We start from the raw sequence: 23,227 nt of genomic DNA on the forward strand, positions 1-23,227 counted from the left end.
TAAAAAAAAAAAGTGAAAAGTTCTGTTTATCTTTTGCCCGGGGAAAGGGCAACAAAGCAAGTGCAAGGGTGGTTAGTATTCATAATGAGTCTCATAAATAAAGGAAATTATGTGCACAGTTATTCATAAAGTACTTTTTCCTCCTTTTGTTTACTGTCCTGTAAGGTTCCGTACACTAAAAACAGGAAGAATGAAAAAGGCTGACACAGTCAGGAACATCCCTATTGTGTTTACTTTCTGAAGTTTCACATGGATTAGAAAGCAGCATTATATGAAAGAGCCTGAAAAGTGATATATGAAGTCGTCTACTTGAACATATAAAGAGAATGTCTCAGAATCTAATGGTCACATTTTCTTCATTTGTTTCCCAACACCTCAATTCCTTCTAGAATGCCTGTACTTATTGCAAAGCCTTTCTCATGTGATCTCCCAGCACTTTAAAGACCAATCCTACACTAAATGTCTAGCATTTCGTATGTAAGAGAGTGTGCTAATGGATTCTCTGCTTTTCTAAAAAAAAAATCAAAAGCTTTTTAAAAAACAATATTTAATTTTTTGTACTGAACAGATTATAAACATTGTGAGGGATATCTACTCAAGTTCCAGGACTGACAAACAGGAAGAAAAATTAATGTCATGACTACTGTTATCATACAACCTCATATGCTGAATACAAACATCTGCTTTAAAGTGAACTGGCAGGAAAACAAGCAGTTATATAAAGCAATTTAAACAATTCCCATGGCTCTAATTTACTGGGTCCTTATGGGAAAACTGATTACCTCCATAGAGATCCGTCTGTGTATCCGGTTCCTGAGGCAAACACCTGTAGGAGATTGGACTTCATCAGATGATGTTCCAGAAGCTTGGTCACTTTCACCATCTGATCCCATTTTCAGATTTTCATGTACTATATCTAAATGAAAGAAAGTCAATCATTATTCTTCTAAACAAATCTTATATATGGAGAAGCATTGTAACCTTTATTATGTACTGCTTCCTGTCAGATCTAGAGGCTCACTATCACAATACTATTCTTGCTATTCTCTTTTTATGGCTCAGAAATAGCATAAAAAGATAAAGTCTTAAAAATACTTTCCCAATAAACCATGCATATATACATAAATGTGTATTAATTTTCCATTATTATTCTAATTTAAGCTGTGGTAGCACCCACCATGTGCTATCCATGTTCCAAACACAAAGACGGACATAGTTCCAGTCCCACCCCATAGCCCTTGAGTCCTCAAATTCTTGAGCTTGTTTCACTTCTATTTTTTGTGCTATTCTTGGAACAGGAAAATTCCATTTTCTAGGGAAATCCTGAGAGTTCAGAGAAAAATCGGAGACCTCATTAGTTAGAAAATGTGATGCCTAAGGCAAAAATATTCAAATGTGTGTGCCTAACATTAGGCATGTAAATCCATATTTAAAGAGAGAGGAAAAAAAAAACAAAAACGGGTGGCCTCATTTTCAGAAGTCCAAGCATGGGAACTTCAGGTGCTCAGAACCTCTGAAAAGATCAGGCCAGTTCTGTTCAGGTGCCTAAATACAGATTTAGGATGAATAAATGGATTTTGCAGAGAACTTGATGTAATTACGTATTTCTTGGAGGGTGGGGAAGGAGAAATTGAAATTGATTCACTTGGGGAAGATTTATGTAATGGGCTGCCTATTTTAATGATGTGTGCAATTTTTATGTAAACTGCATAAAATATTTGTCTCTCAAGCCCCTACAGAAAAATCACTAAAAAAATAGACATGAACCAATGGCTATATCTCCCAGGCCAAAAATGCTCAGCTCCAGCAGGGAAATGGGGCAAAGAACTAAGTAGTTCAAGATGCTTTTACTGACAGAGAGAAGAGAGAGGTATAAGGGAGGCAGGAGAGCAGCAGCTTCCTTCTGAAGGCCAACAGGACACTGAACCTGGAAAAGGATCCAGTAGCCCACCACTGCCTCCCAAGATCTATAGTAAAAATGCCTGTGCCCAAATGAATCCTAGGGAACAAACAATCCAATAAAGGATGTGTCTCAAAAGATAGAGAGGCAGCCTCTTTGAATCTAGGAACAAAACACACAAAAAGATAACCTGAGAACAGATTTTCCCCAGACTACAAAAGAGAATTGGAGGGCCCCCCAGAAATTGTTTAATTTTAGAGGCAAAATTCTGCTATCTCAAAAAGCCAGGCAAACTCTGTTCAATCTCACCCCAAAATATTAGAAGATATTGTTGATCTTCATTCTAAATTATTACAACAATATAGAAGACAAAGGATGGGAGAATGCTCCATCTATCAGTGTGCTGGAAAGTTGGCCTTTCTCTGGGAGAAGTAAGGGTTATCATAAAAGGCGTCCCAGAACATATCCTAGAAAAGAATTTGTGAGTGAGTGACCAGAACCTGCCAAGACTGAAGTTTTGAAAAGATCAAATTCTTCTTCAGACCAGGAGACTCTATAGTTCAGTGGTTCCCAACTTTTTTTTTTTTTTTTACGGTGACCCCTTTTACATAGCAAGCCTCTGAGTGTGACGCCCCTTATGAATTAAAAACACTTTTTAATATATTTAACAGTATTATAAATGCTGGAGGCAAAGCGGGATTTGGGGTAGAGGTTGACAGCTCACGACCTTCCATGTAATAACCTCGTGACTCCCTGAGGGGTCCTGACCCCCAGTTTGAGAACCCCTGCTATAGTTCCTTTTACAGGATAGAAAATTGGTATAAAAAGAGTAGCTGATTCACACACAAAATAGAATGTGGATTTAGGCTTAAAGTGCTTCAGTGAAACACACAGATTCATAAAAAACATGATACTGACATGAAGATGAACTGTCTCCTGGGGATGAATTTAGCAATGATATGGAAATGCATGAATAAGTTGGATTCTAATAAAATCCAAGCTACTATGGTATGTTCACAGTCATATTTCACCTTCATGATTTGGACTGGATGAAAGTAAAGGAGCTGCTCTTCTTCCATAACGAGGTAGCATGCAGGAAACATTTGACAAATATTTACCTCAGGTTCAAAACCTAGAGGCACCTTGTTGTGAGCTAAAGATATTTCAGGACTTTCAGAAATGGATGCCTAAACGTTAGAATCTTAATTACATAATCAGGCAACTAAATCAGCAGCTAGATTTTCCAAAGAGGTGAGCAAGCATCTCAGTCCATGTTAATCCCCTTTCATGAGTCTGTGAAGGTATGTCTACACTGCAATTAAAAACCTGAGGCTGGCCTGTGCCAGCTGACTCGGCCTTGTGGGGCTCAGTTTAAGGGTTTGTTTAATTATGGTGTAGGCGTTTGGGCTTGAGCTGGATCTCAGGCTCCATGACTCTGCAAGGTGGGAGGGCCCCAGAGCTCTGGCTGCCCAAGCCCAATCTACACTGCAATTAAACAGCCCCTTATCCCGAGTGCCTTAGCCAGAGTCAGCTGGCATGGGCCAGCCACAGTGGCCTAACTGCAGTATAGACATATCCGTAGAATATATATCACTAGAGCCCTGCATGGATACAAAATCTGTATCCACAACCGATCCACAAAAATGGTCTGTGGATGTAAAGCGGTTATCAATGGATTTGTAGGGCTCTATATATCACTCCTTCTGGTGAGTTGGTAGCTTTTTTGTTTAAAACAGTCCATAATGAATTATGTGAAAAATTATTGCTTGTGGATGTGAAGGCATTATTGAAAATATTATCTGCAGTATAACTGTTGGTCTCAGAACTTTCATAATTATCAATAGATTCCAAGAAGGGACTACTATGATCATCTAGACTGACCTCCTGAATAACACAGGACATAGAACTTCCCCAAAATAATTCCTAGAGCAGATCTTTCAGAAAAACGTCCAATCTTGATTTAAAAATGATGAAGAATCCACCACAACCTTTGATAAGTTGTTCCAGTGGTTAATTACTCTGTTAAAATTTTACACCTTATTTCCAGTCTAAATTTGTCTAGCTTTAACTTCCAGCCACTGGATCGTGTTATACCTTTCTCTGCTAGACTGAAGAGCCCATTATTAAATATTTATTACCCACATAGGTACTTCTAGACTGTAATCAAGCCACCCCTTAAACATCTCTTTGTGAAGCTAAATAGACTGAGCTCCTTGAGTTTTTCACTGTAAGGCATGTTTTCTAACCCTTTAATCATTCTTGTGGCTCTTCTCTGAACCCACTCTAATTTATCAACATCCTTCTTGAATTGCAGACACCGGAAATGGACACAATATTCCAGCAGCAGTTGCGCCAGTGCCAAATACAGAGTTGAGACAGCCTCTCTACTCCTACTCCTGTTTATATATCCAAGGATTGCATTAGCCCTTTTAGCCACAGCATCACACTGGGAGCTTATGTTCAGCAGATTATTAACCATGATCCCAAATCTCTTTCAGAGTCACTGCTTCCCTGGATAGAGTCCACCATTGTATAAGTATAACCTACTACATTCTTTGATCGTAGATGTATATATTTACATTCATCCATGTTAAAAGGCACACTGTTTGCTTGTGCCTAGGTTAGCAAGTGATCCAGATCGCTCTGTATCCGTAACCTACTCTTTTCAAACCACTCCACCAAATTTTGTGTTATCTGCAAACTATCACCAATGACTGTGTTTTCTTCCATGTCATTAATAAAAATAGTAGGTGCCTAATGCCTGGTCTACACTGGAGAGGGGGCGAGCTAAATCGGTCTAAGTCACACAATTTCAGCTACGAAAATAGCGTAGCTGAAATCGACGTACTTAGAGCTACTTACCGTGGTGTCTTCACTGCAGTAGGTTGACTGCTGACACTCCCCCGTCGACACCGCTTACACTTCTTGCTCCGGTGGAGTACCGGAATCGACGGGAGAGTGCTCGGCTGTCGATTTACCAAGTCTTCACTAGACACGATAAATTGACCCCCACTGGATCGATCGCTCCGGAGGTAAGTGTAGACATGCCCTAAATATGAACATTTTAGGCTTCTATTTTTGAAAACCTTGGCTTTGTTATATTATGGTATAAAGGCATACTTTTGTCAATAAAACCCTTAAATGAGGATTTTTTGTGTGTTCAATAAAAAAATTACTGCAATCTTACATTTGAGGTTTTAAAACTAGAAAAGCCAGGAATGTTAATGTTAACCTTAACTATCACTCTGTATGCATGCATTTGACAAGTTTCATAAGGTGATCAAATAACATTGGGCTATATAACCTATTTGGGCTAACCTTTGCTCTGAATAGGTTGGTATGTCCCAAAACCAGCATCTATGGTCTTCAAGACTTCTGTGATAGAAATAGGATTTTTTTTTTATCAGATTGGGCTCACTGACATCTGCAGCAACTCTCTATTTAGCTATTCATGTTAATTTTTTGTACATACTCAATTGTAAATAAGCAAATGAAATATTAAAACAGCTAAATTGATAATCAAATCTTGGCATGAAAGACTAGTAATTAGGATACAGGATGGGAATTGAGGAAGTGCAATTAAAAGGAAGGAATACCCTCATTTAATTTGCAAGCAATCCATCCCAGAAGAAATTTGAACTGGGAAAGTTCTACCAACTGAGCTAAATTAATATCCATTATCAGTCAGTAGTAAGTCATGACACCCTCTTTCAAGCTTCCATTATTACACCCTCCGTCCGGCTGCTGAAAGTCACTGACTTCCACATTTGATTCCTTCCAAGATACACTAACCAACCAACGTACCTTTCAATTAGTTGTTTATTTTTTTAAACAATAACAAGGATATGACAAATTGAGTTGGTAACTTGGTAAGAGTGGTGAGCAGTGCTTTCCATTAGTAAAGTTTCAAAACTAATGGATTCCCCTCTCTCTCTGAAATGGAACGGAAACCTAGTTCATATTAATTAAATTCTACTGTATGGTGAGGAAACTCTCACTCAAACAAAGGATTGACAAACTTGTATATGGACCTACTGGGGTCCCATGCAGATGATGGGTAACTCCTGCATGGTGCTTCTTCTGTGATAGCAGTGTGACAATTAAAGGTCACAAAAGTAATTGCTATTTGATTACCATGATGTACAGTACTTCTCTGCTGCTACAGTAATAGGGACAGCACAAGAAAAACATGACACTGCAAAAGTGCAGATAGCAACCAGCCAGAGACTCCAGCTAGTAGAGACAGAAGAAACCAAAGCGTGGACTGCTGCCCAGGGGGGAAGGGGTGAAATGGGACTGAGCTAGTGCCACCTATCCCCTCAGCATCCTCTTGGACTCAGAACTGTGGAGGAGATACCACTGCATGCATAGGGGGCACTACGGGGTGCCTCCCCCTTGTGAACCTAGGAGAAAATTGCAGAATGGAGCCAGCTGGAGACTCCTGCTGCCAGGAGCAGAAGCAGCCAAGGTAGGGACCTTTGATACTTGCAATATTCAAAAAGCTTTCTGTGGTTCTAACTGGACTTTCTCTGCCCTGTGCCGATTGCCTGTTTGCTCCAACCTTTCCCCCACCCTCCATCTCTTCACCCCATACCTGCCGCTCTTGCCCCCTTTTCCCTTGACCTATCCCCTTTTCTTTCCATTTAGCTGATCCTTTCCTAACTAACACAGCTCCCCCTCACCAAAAAAACCTCCATACACATATACACCACAGAACTAACAGAGCATTTGATACCTCACATTGTTCACTCTGCTTCTGTTTTATACCCCCTGCCCCAGCCTTTGTCTATTTAGATTGGTCCCTGACTCAAAGAGCTTACATTTACTATTCTGTGTTTGCATGGTGCCACTACACAATGGGAACCCATCCTTGGTTGGCCTTTAGACACTACCATAATACATAAAAAACGGTTACCTACCTTTTCATAACTGTTGTTCTTCGAGATGTGTGGCTCGTGTCCATTCCATTCTAGGTCTGCGCGGGCCAACGTGCGCGGTCGTCAGAGATTTTTGCCATAGCAATATCTGTAGGGTCAACTGTGGCGCCCCCTGAGTGCCGCGTTCATGCGTCAGCATATCAGGTGCCGCCGGCCCTACACCCTCTCAGTTCCTTCTTGCCGGCAACTCCACCAGAGGGGCAGGATAGGTAATGGACATGAGCAACACATCTTGAATAACAACAGTTATGAAAAGGTAGGTAATCGTTTTTTCTTCTTCCAGTGCTTGCTCATATCGATTCCATTCTGGGTGACTCACAGTCAGTGTCCATGGAGGTGGGCTCAGAGTTCAGGGTCTTGCAGCTTGCAGCACTGCTCTGCCAAAGCCAGCGTCATCTTGAGCTAGCTGAGTAAGCGCATAATGAGACGCGAACATGTGGACAGACGACCGGGTAGCGGTCCTACAGATCTCTTGGATTGGTACCTGTGCCGGGAAGGCTGCTGACAATGCTTGTGCCCTAGTCGAGTGTGCTGTCACGATTGCCAGTGGAGGCACCTATGCCAGCTGATAGCAGTAGCAGATGCAGGGCATGATCCAGGACGAAATCCTCTGAGCAGACACTGGGCGACATTTCATTCTGTCTGCCACTTCATTAACTTACGGAAGGGGTTTGTTCTATCTATGTAGAAGGCCAGCGCCCTCCTGACATCCAGATGTGCTCCTCATCTGATGTATAAGTCTTTGGAAAGAAGACGGGTAAGTATATGTCCTGGCCGGTATAAACCTGGGTAACGACTTGGGCAGAAATGCTGGGTGCAGTCACAGCTGGATCTTATCCTTGTAGAAGACTGTATAGGGCAGTTCTGAAGTAAGTGCCCTGATTTTGGACAACCTGCGAGCCGATGTTATCGCAACCAGGAATGAAATCTTCCAAGAGAGAAGCAGGAGAGAACAGGAAGCCAGAATCGCTGGGAGGCCCCATGAGCTCGACAGCACAAGATTCAGGTCTGATGGAGACATGGAATCCCGGACACACGGGTAGAGACGCTCCAGACCTTTCAAAAACCAGGCCATCATGTATGGGCAAAGATCTACCTGCCTTGGAATGGAGGGTGGAAAGCCGAGATAATGGCTCGGTGGACCTTGTTCAATGACAGGGACAAACCTTGGAGGTGCAACAGATAGTCCAGGATCTCCTGCAGCAAGGCCTGCTCAGCCCAGATATGCCGTTCTGAGGTCCAGCACGCAAACCTTTTCCATTTGGCCAGGTAAGTCACTCCGGTGGAGGGTTTCCTGCTACCCAGCAAGACCTGTCGAACACGGGGAGAGCATGCCCGTTCGTCCATGCTCAGCCATGCAGTAGCCATGCTGTCAAGTGCAGTGCCGCCAGATTCGGGTGCAGAAGGCTGCCATGGTTCTGGGATAGCAGATCCGTCCATAGGGGCAGCTGCAACGGGATGGCTATTGAAAGGCTCAGCAACATGCCGGGGCTATTAGAATAATCTTTGCCCTGTCCTGCTTGATCTTCACAAGGACCCTGTAAATCAACGGCATTGATGCGAAGGCATACAACAGAGCCTCCGACCACAGGATGAGAAACACGTCTGATAGTGAGCCCCTGTCCATTTCCCGGATCGAACAGAACACGTGGCATTTCCTATCCTGCCTGGATGTGAACTGGTCCATCTGGGGAGTCCCCCACCACTAGAAGATAATGCTGACCGCCTCTGTATGGAGCGACCACTTGTGGCAAGACGAGAAGGTCCTGCTGAGATGATCTGCTAAGACATTCCCGGTTTCGGGCAGTCTGCGGTTACCAGATGAATAGCATGCCACACACAAAAATCCCAAAGGCGGAGAGCTTCTTGGCAAAGGGCTGACGACCTGGCTCCGCCCCGCCTGTTGATGTAATACATCATGGTGACATTGTCCATCAGGATCTGCACCACGTTGCCCTTCAGGTGGGCAAGAAAGCCTGGCAGGCCAGGTGAATCGCTCTAAGCTCCCTGACCTTGATATGGAGGGCCAAAATGTCCTACAGCCAGCAGCCCTGGGTGCTCAACTTGCCAAGGTGGGCTCCCCAGCCAAGGTCTGAAGATTGGAGACCAGGGTCAGCGATGGGGCCAGGGCGGGAACTACATCCAATACCGACCCAGGGTCCAACCAACAATCCAGGGATGACCGGATGTGATCCGGCATCCTGACTACCCGGTCTAGGTCGTGCCTGTTGGGTATGTAGACCGACACCAGCCATGCTTGCAGAAGCCGGAGATGGAGCCGGACATGACTGACCATGTATGTACATGTGAGCAGGCGTGAGCCGTGGTGAGCAGGTGGTTCTTCACATGGGAGAACAGGACAACATGGCCTGAAAATGCACTTTTGGAAGGCTCTGGCTCACATGGAGTCTAGAACTGCCCCAATGAAATCTATTTGCTGGCCCAGCGTTAAGGTGGATTTTTTCTCGTTTATTAACAGGCCCAGATCACGAAAGGTGGAATGCACCAGATCGAGGTTCCGCTGCACAAAGGGCAGCACCATGAATTGAAAATGGCATCCGCCCTCTATGAAATGGAGGAAACGCCTGTGACCTTGAAATATGGAAATAAGCATCCTTGAAGTCGAGAGTGGCATACCAGTCTCCTGGATCCAGGGAAGAGATGATGGAGGCCAGGGAAATCATGCGAAACTTCAACTTTCTGAGAGACTTGTTGAGGCAACGCAGGTCCAGAATGGGTCTTTCAAGATTAGGAAGTAGCAGGAATAGAACCTCTCCCTTTCCTTTCATGTCCCGAGGGACCTCCTCCACTACCCCCAGGTGCAGGAGGTTCTTGACCTTTTGAACAAGGGGTTGCAGAGTATAGCCCTGAGATACTATGTCCAGCACCCAGCAGACTGAGGTGACTGGCAACCAGGCCAAATGGTAGGGATGAAGACAGTCAAGGAAAGAACAAGGTGGATCCAGGGAGTTGACTGGGGCGTTGCTCTTGAGCACACCTTCCCCACATGGGAGAAGTGGTTTTTGGGGTGGGCATTGTCTCCTCTACCCTGACCGCCAGTGCCATCAACTGTTGCTCCAAGGTGGCGGCAAATCAGCGGTGCCACACACACTCCAATAAGGGTGAAAATGTTTACAAATACGACACTTGTCCTTCACATGCGATTCCCCCCAACACTTGAAGCAGCTGCTGTGGGGGTCACTTACAGGCATAGTCCTGTTAAGCCCTGCATGGACTGTAAACCCCAAAGACCAGGGCAGACCCACCTGGGGCAAAGTCCCCACTGGGACTCTAACTTCTAACTATGCTTAACAACTACTTAACACTAACTCACTAAGTCAGAAGGGACAAAACCGCTAGCCCATGCTATGCAAGGAAAGGTGCTCCGACTAACCACAGTGGGCAGTAAGAAGGAACTGAGAGGGCGTCGGACTGGTGATGCCTGATATCGCGATGCACGCGCATGGCACTCAAGGGGGCGCCACAGCCTAACCTACGGATACCGCTAAGGCAAGGGTGGTCAACCTGAGCCTGAGAAGGAGCCAGAATTTACCAATGTACATTGCCAAAGAGCCACAGTAATACGTCAGCAGCCAATCAGCTCCCCCGCCTCCACTCCCAGCGCCTCCCGCCCACTGGCAGCCCCGCTAATCAGCGCTTTCCCCTCCCTCCCCACACTTCTTGATCAGCTGTTTCGTGATGTGCAGGAGACTCTGCGGGGAGGGGAAGGAGCGAGGGCGTGGCAGGCTCAGGGGTGGGCACGGGAAGGGGCAGAGCCAGGGGTTGAGCAGTGAGCACCCACTGGCATATTGGAAAGTTGGTGCCTGTAGCTCCAGCCCTGGAGTCGGTGCCTATACAAGGAGCTGCATATTAACTTCTGAAAAGCCGCATGTGGCTCCGGAGCCACAGGTTGGCCACCCCTGCACTAAGGCAAAAATCTCTGACGACCGCGCATGTGGGCATGCACACATATAGAATGAAATTGACATGAGCAAGCTCTCGAAGAATTCCCATAATCCATGCCAATGCAAGATGGCAAAGATGTAGGAGTCTTCACCATTTATAAACCTCATATGATTTGAAAGACAAACATCAAATCAAAATGGCCACAAACATTTTAATACATTACGAAGATAAAGTCTATGAGACTATGAATAAAATGACACTTCCTAGTCAGATTTAGGTTCAGAAAAAAATAAGGTTTAATAAACCTAAGACCAACAGAAAAGCTTCAAAAGGGAACAAGCTGTTTACAAAAAAATTATCTTATTACGTCTGCAACCCTAACACTGCAGTCTGAATTCATGTACTCCAAGGGAAAAAAACCCACCAATGTTTTTCCAACAATTTTTATGTGAATGGTATCATTCAAAAGCAAACAACCTGTGGATGTAGAATTCCAGTACATTTTTTTTTTTTTTAAATCAAGTCAACATTTCCTTAAAGGCTACTGTTTTGTGCTGGACTGTTCCGCGGATGATTTTCCTCCTAATGTTATTATCCCACTAGTGGGAAAGAGGAACAAATGAAGAGAAGAAGAAGTGGAAAAAAGGGAAGGATAAGGAGAAGTAAAAGATGAAGGGTGCGTGTGTTTGCATGATTCATTTCTGATATCACACTCCCAATGACGAGGATGTCACTATCCCACTGAACTACGATCATCCAATATGACAGCAGAAAAGGATGGAAAGACAAAGAAAAGACAAGAAAGAGCAGGCGCAGTTACACTAATCCTGGGACATGCTGCCAGCTAGCATGTAATTAATTTAAACTTTCACTGATTCGTGAAATGGGGGTGGGGGAGTTAATCTCAGAAAGAAAGAAAAAAAACTTCCAAAGAACCCAGGTATGGAGGGACAGAGATAAAAGGAGACAGCAAATTGTAGGAGATAGAGATAACTAAAAATAAGTTACTCAAAGGTCCGTAAAGTGCTAATTACAGAATGCAAGATTAACATGTTAACTGATGTATTTGCAGCATCACTTTATATGTAAAGAAGCAATAACTGCTCTGAAAATTGTCTTGCATGCGTTACTTCAAGAAGATAATTATGTAGCTGCTGGTTAGGTCTAAAGAGCTCTTATTTTGGAGAAAAAATTTGGTACCCAGCATCATCTTCTAGCTCCTACTTGTCATATCCACCATGCTGTAGCTATGAAAATACAGACAAGTTTTACTTCAACACAATGCAAAAAATAATGCCCAGAGTTTAAGATTCTCAGATTTTGAATTCCACTTTAATATAGAAAAGTTAACAGCCACCTAAAAAATGAAGCCAATGACACACATTCCCCCACAATACTACTAAATATAATACTACTACAACTTTTCAGCTAGAAAATAGCTGTTCTAAGATAAATGTTCATGAAGTATTTTCTCTTATGCAACTAATGATTTAGTTAAACATTTGTAGTGAAAGTCTGAAGAATAAGGTATTTCCTCGCAACTCATGTAGAGAGAAAACCTACAATTTTAGAAATAAGTATTTTTTCATAAAAAAGTACAATATCCAAAAATGTACATTAATCCTATTATTGTACAGAATTTAAATGTTACATCTGACAAATCAGTTGACTTCTTTGCATCTATCCACACAAATGAATTATCTACATAGAATTAAATATTTACACTTTGCCTTTCCATGAGATGCATGGGGCTGCTCCTCATTCAGCTCAAGCAAAGCCTAGCTATGCAAAAAGTATGGGCATTTGACGCCCTCAGACTACATCAGGAGGTGATCCCTGAAGACTGTGCAGAGGAGGGAAATCCTACTCTTCCCTATGATGGGACCAGCTGCACAGTTCCACAGTCAGAGGCAGAAACACTCTGTACTGTGTGGTTAGGAGGGAGAGGCAGAGAGCAGAAAGGTAAGGCTGAAAGGGAACAGTTAATATTACAGAACACAGTAAAACACAGATGGTTCTGCTCTAGTCTCAAAGATGCACAGTTCTAGCCTTGGAGGAACCTGCCTGAATACCACTTTCATTTGGCACTAGGATCAGAAGTGAAAGGAGAAGCGCAAAAAATTCATAAAATTTGCATTAATTCTCAATTGATCCTTTTTTTCTGGTACATCCAGTGCTGTCAAGCGATTAAAAAAATTAATTGTGATTAATCGTGTGATTAAAAAAATTAATCACAATTAATCGCACTGTTAATAATAGAATACCATTTATTTAAATATTTTGGATGTTTTCTCCATTTTCAAATATATTGATTTCAATTACAACACAGAATACAAAAAGTGTTCAGTGCTCACTTAATATTTATTTTTGATTACAAATATTTGCACTGTAAAAAACAAAAGAAATAGTATTTTTCAATTCACCTAATACAAGTACTGTAGTGCAATCTCTATCATGAAAGTTGAACTTATAAATGTAACTATATGTCCAAAAAATAACTGCATTCAAAAATAAAACAATGTACAACTTTAGAGCCTACAAGTCCACTCAGTCCTATTGCTTGGTCAGTCAATTGCTCAGACAAACAAGTTTGATTACAATTTGCAGGGGATAATGCTGCCCACTTCTAATTTACAATGTCACCTGAAAGTGAGAACAGGCATTCACACGGCACCATTGTAGCCAGCGTCGCAAGGTATTTACATGCCAGATAAGAAGCAGGCAGCAGTATCTCTCATAAATGTAAACAAACTTGTTTGTCTTAGCGATTGGCTGAACAAGAAGTAGGACTGAGTGGACTTGTAGGCTCTAAAGTTTTGCATCGTTTTATTTTTGAGTGCAGTTATGTAACAAACAAACATCTACATTTGTAAGTTGTACTTTCACGATAAAGAGATCGCTTGTATGTATTACTTGTACTACAGTACTTGTATGAGGTAAAATACTATTTCTTGTTTATCATTTTTACAGCACAAATATTTTTAATCAAAAATAATAATATAAAGTGAGCACTGTACACTTTGTATTCTGTGTTGTAATAGAAATCAATATATTTGAAAATGTAGAAAAATCCAAAATATTTAATACATTTCAATTAATATTCTATTGTATTGTATTAACAGTTTTTTTAGTTAATCGTGTGAGTTAACTGCGATTAATCGACAGCCCTAGTACCAACTAAGAACACAATAAAAATCATTTAAATTATTACAAAGTGCTCATAGCAATTGGCTTTTTTTTGCCAGTGTGCGAAATTAATTGTGGCCTAGGGCCAGCAATATAACAAACTACTGAACAAATTTTTTAAAAAATCATTATTTGCCCCAAAGAGTAAGAACACAAAAACTGCTGAGATCACAACAGAAAGATTTACACAAACTGTGATTATGATTAAAAGAATTAACTGACAGTTCTTTGCTTAGATTTCTTAAAATTTAAACACATACCACATTTTTTCCCAACCCAAATAGCCAAAGAACCCATAATTTCTGGCATATTCAATTAATGTACCTTCTGTAAGTTTTTAAATACTGTGGTCATAGGTACCTTAGACATCACTAAAATAGATAATGTTTTGTAACTGTTACACATGTCATTAAAGGGATACGTGGGCGATTTCCGTGAAATAACACCCTGTATGCTCTTTTTTTCAATTGTCTTCTTTAAAATCTTAAATGAGACATTCAACAATTTAAAGTCTTGTTTCTATGACAACCTTAGCAATACTTTTGCATTCCCAGAACAGCTTTAGAATTAAAGTATAAGAACTGTATCTGCTGTGAAGAACAATATGGATATCTTAATATATAAATGACCAAAATAGTAAATTACCTAATCTGCTTCCATTCCTAGGCATTGCCATGAAAGAGCCAAGGCTGCCTCCTATAACGCTATGTGGTCTCCGTAAAGGGGGCTTCTTGAAAGATCCCGTGTATTGGTGAAGAAATGAGTGCATACTGTGAGACGTCGGAGGCCTGCCATTCTTCACAATAGGCTCTATAATTCACAAGGCCCAAATGTTCATCCCGATGAACAAGTGAGAGATTCAGGAACATGTCAGAAGAAAAAGAAGAGAAAATTGTTACTATGCAGATAATCTCCACTCACTGGATGTTTTACTTTTTCAGTATTGAAGATAGTTGGAGAACACAGTATTACTGGAATTCCCTTACTGGAAAACTATTACAAACAAAAAAATGTTAAACACTCCAGAACTTGCATGAAGATCCACAACATCTGAAGTTGGGTCAATTCTTTAACAACTGTAGGTTTTCCACAAAAAACACTCGCCACAAAAACCATAAAACCAAAAATCCCAAGCATCAAAAGCAGATTTCAGACCAGAAGATACCCATTTAAAGTTTGCATAGATATTTATTTCCTTTAAGCTTACTTAGCAATGGCTTCATCTTCACCATCATGTTTATATGAACCTTGCAACTTCTAGTCTGCATGAGGGACAAATTTCAGCAAGCGCGTGCCTGGGGTGGCAAGCTGCCGGGGTGGGGGGAGGGAAAGAGGGGAGAAGCGGCCTGCCGGTCGCTATGAGGGCAGAAGTCAGGCTGCCCTCGGCGGCATGCCTGCGGGAGGTCCGCCGGTGCCACGGTTTCGGTGGCAATTCGGCGGCGGGGATGCCGAAGGCGCGGCACCCGCGGACCTCCCGCAGGCATGCCGCCGAATCTGCATGACCAACAGACCACGCCGCCAAAAGCTGCCTGACTGCCGTGCTTGGGGCGGCAAAAACCATAGAGCCGCTTCTGCAAATTCACCAGCGAGCCTTCAGAGGCTTATCAGCCCCTCTCCTCTTAGTAGATTTGAAATCAAGGATTTACTGTAAGCTTTAGCTGAAAGTCTACCAAACCACTCTCAGACCACAGTAGCAATGCCACAATTAAGTCTATTAACCACTTACATTATAACATCAGAATATGTAACAGGAATGTCAGACTTATTTTGGCTTTTCAGATGGGGAGATCAGAACCAAACACAGCATTTACTCAGAGTAAAAAGACTGTTCTTGTAAGTATTGTTATCCTTAAATTATTTACACATACTTTCAACCTTAATTTTCTCTAAAAAATACAAGGAAAAGAAGTGTACAAAATTATTTCAACAATGTTATATTTGATATTGCAATCAGTCAGGGAGGAGTTACAGTTCCCTCAGCAACCTCAACTCTATTCCCTTGTATATGTCTTATAATAATCATCATACAACAGATAACAACAACACCGGACAACTCAATTAATTTACCAAATTAATGGAGAAATATTGTCAATTTAAACACTTTTCCCCAGTAATATAGTAATGCATTAATCATGGAACAAACATAAATGGATATAATCTTTACTACACAGGGCACACTCCTGCCCTCTAATATAAAATACCCTAAGATTTATAAAATTAGATGTTTCTTCATAGCATATTGCACACAGCAATGCATACTTAAATGTTGGAGAGATGAATAGCACCTATGTACTCGAGTTAAGTACACTGTTGGTCTCTTTATAGATTCTATCAACTTTCTTTTTCCCTAACTGGTACTTTTCTTGCAGTTACACGTATGTTATTAACAAGAACAAATTAGATCAAAGAACTCTACCACAGCATAATCACTCAGGAACTAGATAACTGTGCTGCCAAATAGGAAACTGAAGCTTGAATGCAATTTGTGAAATCTTTCTTCCCTGCACCTATGGCAAATATGTCCATCACAAAGGTTCACACGTCTTCTGGGATAGGGCACAATCTGCGATGCTATTTTCCATTATGCCAGAAGCTGATTCTTATGTTGGTTCTGAAGGGAACTGAGAACCTTGCTGTTGGGAAACACAGATACACTCTCTCTCTGAAGGGATTTAGCCATGAGTATGTATTTTATGGAGAGCAGAGTTTCAAAGGCAAACCAAAATAATATTACAGCAAAAATCCAGCAACTAAATTAAATCAATGTCTTGGAGGTAAAAACTTTTGGCCATCTGATTATGATAGGTTTAAGGGGAGTGAGAAAGAAGCACATGGACATAACTGCCCAAGCATGTACTTATAAATTAAAAAAAAATGAAATTAAGAAGTAGTTGCCTTTCCACAGGAATAGTACAGAAGCACAAAATCACTTTCAGTCAGCTGCTTTAGGAAAAAACTGTCCAAATAAATAATTTAGACAGTGAACAGAATGTGAAAAGACAGGCCTGCACTGCTGCAAACCTTCCTGCAGTTTTCCTCAATTAGCATCTTTCATAAATAGATACTTGTCGGAGAATATGCTGTACATGTGTTTGTGACATAATCTGTGTCCTCATCTTCAAGGTTCTGCACATCTCTGTCCCAACTAAATCTTTATTCTTGTTTCTAATTAGATGCTACATTAGCCCTTTGGATCCACAAGTGATGCCAGCCTCACCACGCTCAAAATTCCCTCATTCATATCTTTGTACCTTCTCCCATTGTTATTCCTTATGCCCGGAATGACCTGCAACAGGCACTCAATCCAGCTTTTCATTCAAATTTATACTGAAAATCTACTTCTTTTCCAAGTCCTAGAAATGTTGACCCACATGATTATAATGCCATCACTTCCTTCATTTATTTTAAAAAATGATCTAAGTTATCTTCACCCTCCAAGTCTCCTGTTAAGTTCTTATTTGATCTTTGTCCATCTTTTAGACAGTAAAATCCTCAGACTGGAACCAGACATCTGGGTCTTGTATAATTCTGATCTCAGTGTCACTGCTTAACAAATAATAAAGCTAACTATAAAAATCCAAATGGTAGCTTAATAATACACCTCTACCCTGATATAACGCGGTCCTCAGGAGCCAAAAAATCTGACCGACTTATAGGTGAGACCGCGTTGTATCGGGTTCAGTCCAGTAGGGTGTACTGGCAAAAGCCGGTACGCCGTGCCAGACTGGACCGGATTCATGTTATATCGGGTCGCGTTCTATCGGGTTAAAGGTGTAGTTTGCTGCCTGAGATGATCTGAGGGATTTAGACTGACACAGACTGGTTATGAGTTTTATTTATGGTGAGTTTTTAAATGTTAGATACTGTTAGTAGATTTGTGAAGTCCTTCATATTAAGGGTATGATACTTTTGTTTGAATTATAGTTGTACAGGTGTGTAGAGTTTTAAAAGGTATTTTTAATAGATCTAAATTAATAATTTTTGTGAACATCTGAAAACCATTTCCTTCTATATGTATTGTCTTATCATAAACTTCATAAACTGCTGAAGTACATTTTTTTTTGTGTGTGGATCATGTATTGCATAAAAACGACCAGAAAGAACACTATGAAAACGAACAAGAGAGGATTGTGTTTTTATAGTCACTAGTGGGATGAACTTCTATGATAGATGAATAAGGTTATTTCAGAATATCCGACTGTCCTTTGGATAGATTTACATGATATTATACCACTGAAAAAATACATAAAGTAATAAAAATAAAAGAACAAAAGGTCCTTGCCAAAAAACTTAAAATCTAAAGACAAAGATAGGTTCAGTACACATTAATGGCCAAGGAACAGCTTGGATAAATAAAAAAATAAATTCACCAAAAACATTAGACGCATACTGTTATGAGTATTACCCTAGGTTGTTTGGTCCATTCTACAATTCAATAACAGGTTAATGCACTGCTGCATGATAAAAATTACTAAGTGCTCATAGCTAGAGAAATTAAGATTGCAAGACTTACCTTTTATTTATTAGCATATCTGTATTGAAGATAAAATAATATAAATAGTGCATTAAATATCTTTTTTTAATTCTAATAAGTATTCATTTTATTTCTGCCTAAAAGAGAATGCCCTACCATTTTCCCTCTCCATAATAAAATAATATATTGATTATTTTGGGGACTGGGAAAAGGTAATTTTATTACATTTAAACAAGCTTACATAATGCTGGGCTGTGCATGTACAAGATACACATTTTTTATGTTATTCTATGCTGTCTATTATTTTGGGGTATCTTACAATATTTCTAATTGCTGGTGTATTTAAAAAGAGGACTGTTAATAAAATATGAAGTTTAAAGAGACTAATTTCTCAAGATAAAATTCAATTCCATCTGTCCCTGGATCCCATAGCGTGTCTTATAAAAACTTCATTTTTATACTGTAGGTTGTGATATCTCCGTTCACTTTAAGGGTGTTATTTTTGGAGGATTCTTAAACTCTGACTGAATAAAGTTCAAGGTGTGTGGAAGAGAGACGTGATCTCAATGCATTTTTGTTGGTGATGCATTGCAGGCTGCGTTTAATCCCTTTTCTTGTTCATCATATTTGTGTTTGATAAGTAAGTCATTTATTATATCAAATTGTTCACTGATTCTTGCTATTGTGTACCCTGGAAGGTGCATTTTTACACTGTTTTAATATAAAAGGGTGGTTTTTTATTTTGCAATTCCATTTAAAAAAATCTACTTTCGAGAAGTAAAGTGACACTGTACTCATTCTTGGTGCTATATATTATGGCACTGGCACATGGGCCCAGTCACTAATCTCTGCTCGGGTTAATGTTACAGTTTACTTTAAAATTCTCTCAATCAAATTCAACTCTCTTGATCTTTGAACTGATGTTATCTTCCAATTGTTCCTTTAACAGTTTGCCACTGAAATTTCAACACTATTTACAACATTCCTCACAAAGAATGAAAAGTGCTTTGTAAACATCCAAGAAGACACCTATGCAGAGAAGTAAAATAAAATACCTAGCACACTTAGGTCAAACTGATTGTTTATCTTAGACACATTCTAAACAGCACCATGCTGGGAAGCTTACAGTAGAAACAAAAAACCTTCCATAATGAGGGATGATCATTGCTCCCGCTAGCTTTTTGTTACTTTTTATGGCTCCAATTCAGCAAAGCACTTACACATGTACTTAATTTTAAATACCTGATTAGTCCCAATTACATTAATGGGATTACTCTTGTGATGGGACCCATCAATGATTCCAATTTGCATAAACTCTCCCAAAATTTAACAATTCACTTTGGGGCAGTATCCCAAGAGGATACAATAGGTCCCTCCTAGTTGCAGCTGGTCAGTTTTCATTATTTTCTCTGTTACTTTGGATACTTCATCAAATCCCCTTTATTCTTCTCCTGTTCAAATTAATAATTCCAGAGAGAGAAGAAGTAGAGAGTTTCTAGCAGCTGCAGTTCCCCGCACACCCTGAGGAAACGGCAGCTCACCCAGGAAACTCCACACAAGCCTTGGACCCAGCAGCAGGCTGTTTATCCTTCTGGGGATAGGTGTCTGGGCTGGGGTGGCCATGGCTGGGCTCTGGGGAGGAGAATGCCGACTTTTGCAGAACTGTTTAACACTGAAAAGAACTACAGTAAGTTGTACAGTATCTGGTGCTTTTTGCATATGACAAGGAATTTCAGAGTTAAAAGGAAATTGGCCATTACACCTAAATATATTACCTAGGATAATATTTACAAAATTTTTCTCTTTTTAATGAATATAAACATATTTGCTTTTTTAACTGCTGATACACATGGTGCAGACTTAACACTATTTCTCCTCAAAGAGTGTTTCAAGCTCGGAACCCAAAGGTGTATACCAGAAGTATAGGATTCCATCACCTTGAACCTTAACTTGGATATAAATATAGCTGCCATCCCATCTTACTTGGATTATCTTGTTGAGGTTCTCACACTCCTGCATTCTCACTAATGTCAACTATTATTGACATAATATGAAATAGAATCTGTACAATTTACATAGCACTGAATATTTACAGCTAATGAACACACTGGTGGTTCTTTCCAAAAAAGGTGACATGGTTTATTAAGTGTTCCTTGAATAAATAGCCACTAAAGCATATTGCTGAACTACTTCAGAACATACATATCTTTCAATGTAATTACATATCTATTAACACAGGGATTCTCAAACTTCTTTCTGAGGCCCCTCCAACATGCTATAAAAATTCTACAGCCCACTTGTGCCACAACAACTAGTTGATTTTTCTGCATATCTAGTAGATTAAAAGCCAAGCCCTGCGTTAGGGGGGTAGCAAGCAAGGCAACTGCCCCGGGGCCCCACAAAGGACCGGCAAAGCTGAATTGCCCAGGCTTCGGCTTTCAGCCCCAGGTAGCAGGGCTTAGGCTTCAGCTTTCTGCCCCAGGCTCCAGCGAGTCTAATGCCAGCCCTGCTCTCTGATTTATTTTGGCAGACCCTCTGAAACCTGCTCATGACCACCCTCCAGGCCCCTGGTTGAGAACTGCTGCATTAACGCTCCACTGTCTCCACAAATGTGTCATGCTGCCTATGCCAAACTACTGTATATAAGCTACTCCATACGTTGTTTAAAAATCAGGATTAATCCACAGTCTCAACTTTACCCCCTGCCTATATTTAAGAAAATCATCAACTGGGAGTACCAAATTTACAAGCAATACTATCGAAATTCAATGGAATTTTAAAATATACACTGGCAACTTAGGAAACTATGAATTCTGCCAGTCTATACCTATCAAACTAAAAACTGAATTGTTGGTATATTATTAACATCACTATTGAGTTGCTGATGCATAGCAGCAACTGTGGATTCAATAACAAAAATCCTATCTTAATAGGATTTCCACCTGAAGTACATAATTAGTTGATTTAGTTGTCTCATACAAATATAACAACTGCCATATCAAAATGGACCAACAGCCCATCTAGTCCAAATCTTGTCTCAAACAGTAGCCAATTCAAGATGCTTCAAAAGGGGTAGTAAAGCTCCATAGTGCAAGTGAAGTAGTTACACTATAATATAGCAAAAAAATAATTTGGTTTTTAACCATTTGGGGGGTCAATAAACTACTTAGAGTAGATACAAAAGAGTGAGGTCAGAAAGAGGGCGAAAGGCACTAGTGCTAAGGCCCTCCCAGGAATATTCTTAGCAGTAGGAGCTAGACACCATGGCACTTTGTGGGAATGCCACATGCACAAATTTAGTTCTTTGCTGACTGACCTGAGGCTTGCTGGCTGCAGAGGCAGCAGAAGCAGAGAAAGAATGAACTAGGCTGGGGAAAACAAGAGCATATGAAAGCAAATGCGGGAACAGGAACACTTTGATGTTGCCAGCTGGGCCCTGCTTAGCTGCATAAGCAGCTCAGAAACTTATGCTAGGCTAGGGTGACCAGATGTCCTGATTTTATAGGGCCAGTCCCGATTTTTGGGTCTTTTTCTTATATAGGCTCCTATTACCCCCCCACCCTCGTCCCAATTTTTCACATTTGCTGTCTGGTCACCCTATGCTAGGCTGAGTCCCCATCTTCATTCCAAAGAGACATAGCTTGTCCCATAGTTTAGGGACAAAGCTAGACGGAGAGGGGGAAGGAAACGATGTCAAAAGTCCTCAAAAAAACTTAGAGAGCTGCTGAAGAAACCTCTGCCTTTGAGCACGGAAGCAGACGGGCATAATGTCAGTGCAGTTCACTTTGCATCCCTTTAGAGGGCACAGACAAACACTGTACTGGGGGAGGAGGAACTATTATCTGTCTTTGACACTTGAAAAATGCTGAAAATCCCAGCCAGTTCTAAGCCTGATGGAAAAGAGGATTTTCAGGAGAGAGAAATAACAACCACAATAGATCAATATGGGAGAATGCTGTCTATGGATATGTCTACACCACAGCTGGAAGCATGCTTCCGAGAGCAGATAGACAGACATGCACTAATTCTGCTCACGCTAGAGCGCTAAAAATATCAGCGAAGCCTGTGTATAGCATAGGTGGGAGATCAGGCTATCCACCTGAGTGGATCCAGCCTTACCTAGAGACCTTGGGTATGTACTCAGATGGCTAGCCTGAGCCGCCACCTGTGCTTCGCTGGATATGCTGCTATTTTTAGCATGCTAACTCCAGCAGAGCTAGCACATCTGTCTACCCATGCTGCAAAGCATGCTCCTAGTCCTAGCTGCAGCAGACATACACTTTGGTACCTCCCCATCCTTCTAGCTTGTCTTTTTGTTATTCTTATCTTATACCTAGAGCCCTACCAAATTCATGGTCCATTTTGGTCAATTTCATGGTCATGGGATTTCAAAAATCGTAAATTTCAGGATTTCAGATATTTAAATCTGAAATTTCAGGGTGTTGTAATGTGGGGGCCTAATCCAAGAGGGAGTTGTGGGAGAGTCCCAAAGGTTACTGTGGGAGATCCCGGTATTGCCACCCTTACTGCTAGTGGCAGTGCTGCCTTCAGAGCTGGGCTCCCGGCTAGCAGCTGCCGCTCTCCGGCCACCGGATTTTCCCGGACATGTCCGGCTTTTTGGTCGTCAAATCCCCATCCGGGGGGAAATTCCAAAAAGCCGGACATGTCCGGGAAAATAGGGAGGGGTCGTGGGGCTTGGATCCGTGCTGGGGCCGGAGCTGGAGCCGCTGGGGCCAGCGGTGCTCGGCCACTGGCCGGCACCGCTCAGCCAGGGCCGGGGCCGGACAGGCCAGTGCCCGATCCGAGCTGGAGTCGCCGGGGCCG

The 23,227-nt window shown here is 41.3% G+C and overlaps 1 protein-coding gene across 3 annotated transcripts in view; it reads right to left on the bottom strand.

The window, feature by feature from the left end:
• Nucleotides 1-23,227, bottom strand: part of CDK17 (cyclin dependent kinase 17) — a 167,361-nt gene that overhangs the window by 48,576 nt on the left and 95,558 nt on the right. For 2 of the 3 annotated variants that reach the window (XM_054028505.1, XM_054028515.1), the window contains exons 3-4: nt 14,575-14,739; nt 783-916 (exon numbers count right to left, since the gene is read on the bottom strand). In XM_054028505.1, the coding sequence (XP_053884480.1) occupies nt 783-916; nt 14,575-14,739 (299 nt within the window). The remainder of the gene's footprint in view (nt 1-782; nt 917-14,574; nt 14,740-23,227) is intronic. The other variant, XM_054028525.1, reaches the window with a different exon arrangement.

Source organism: Malaclemys terrapin, chromosome 1 (assembly GCF_027887155.1).
Source record: "Malaclemys terrapin pileata isolate rMalTer1 chromosome 1, rMalTer1.hap1, whole genome shotgun sequence".
Lineage (NCBI taxonomy): Eukaryota > Metazoa > Chordata > Testudines > Emydidae > Malaclemys > Malaclemys terrapin.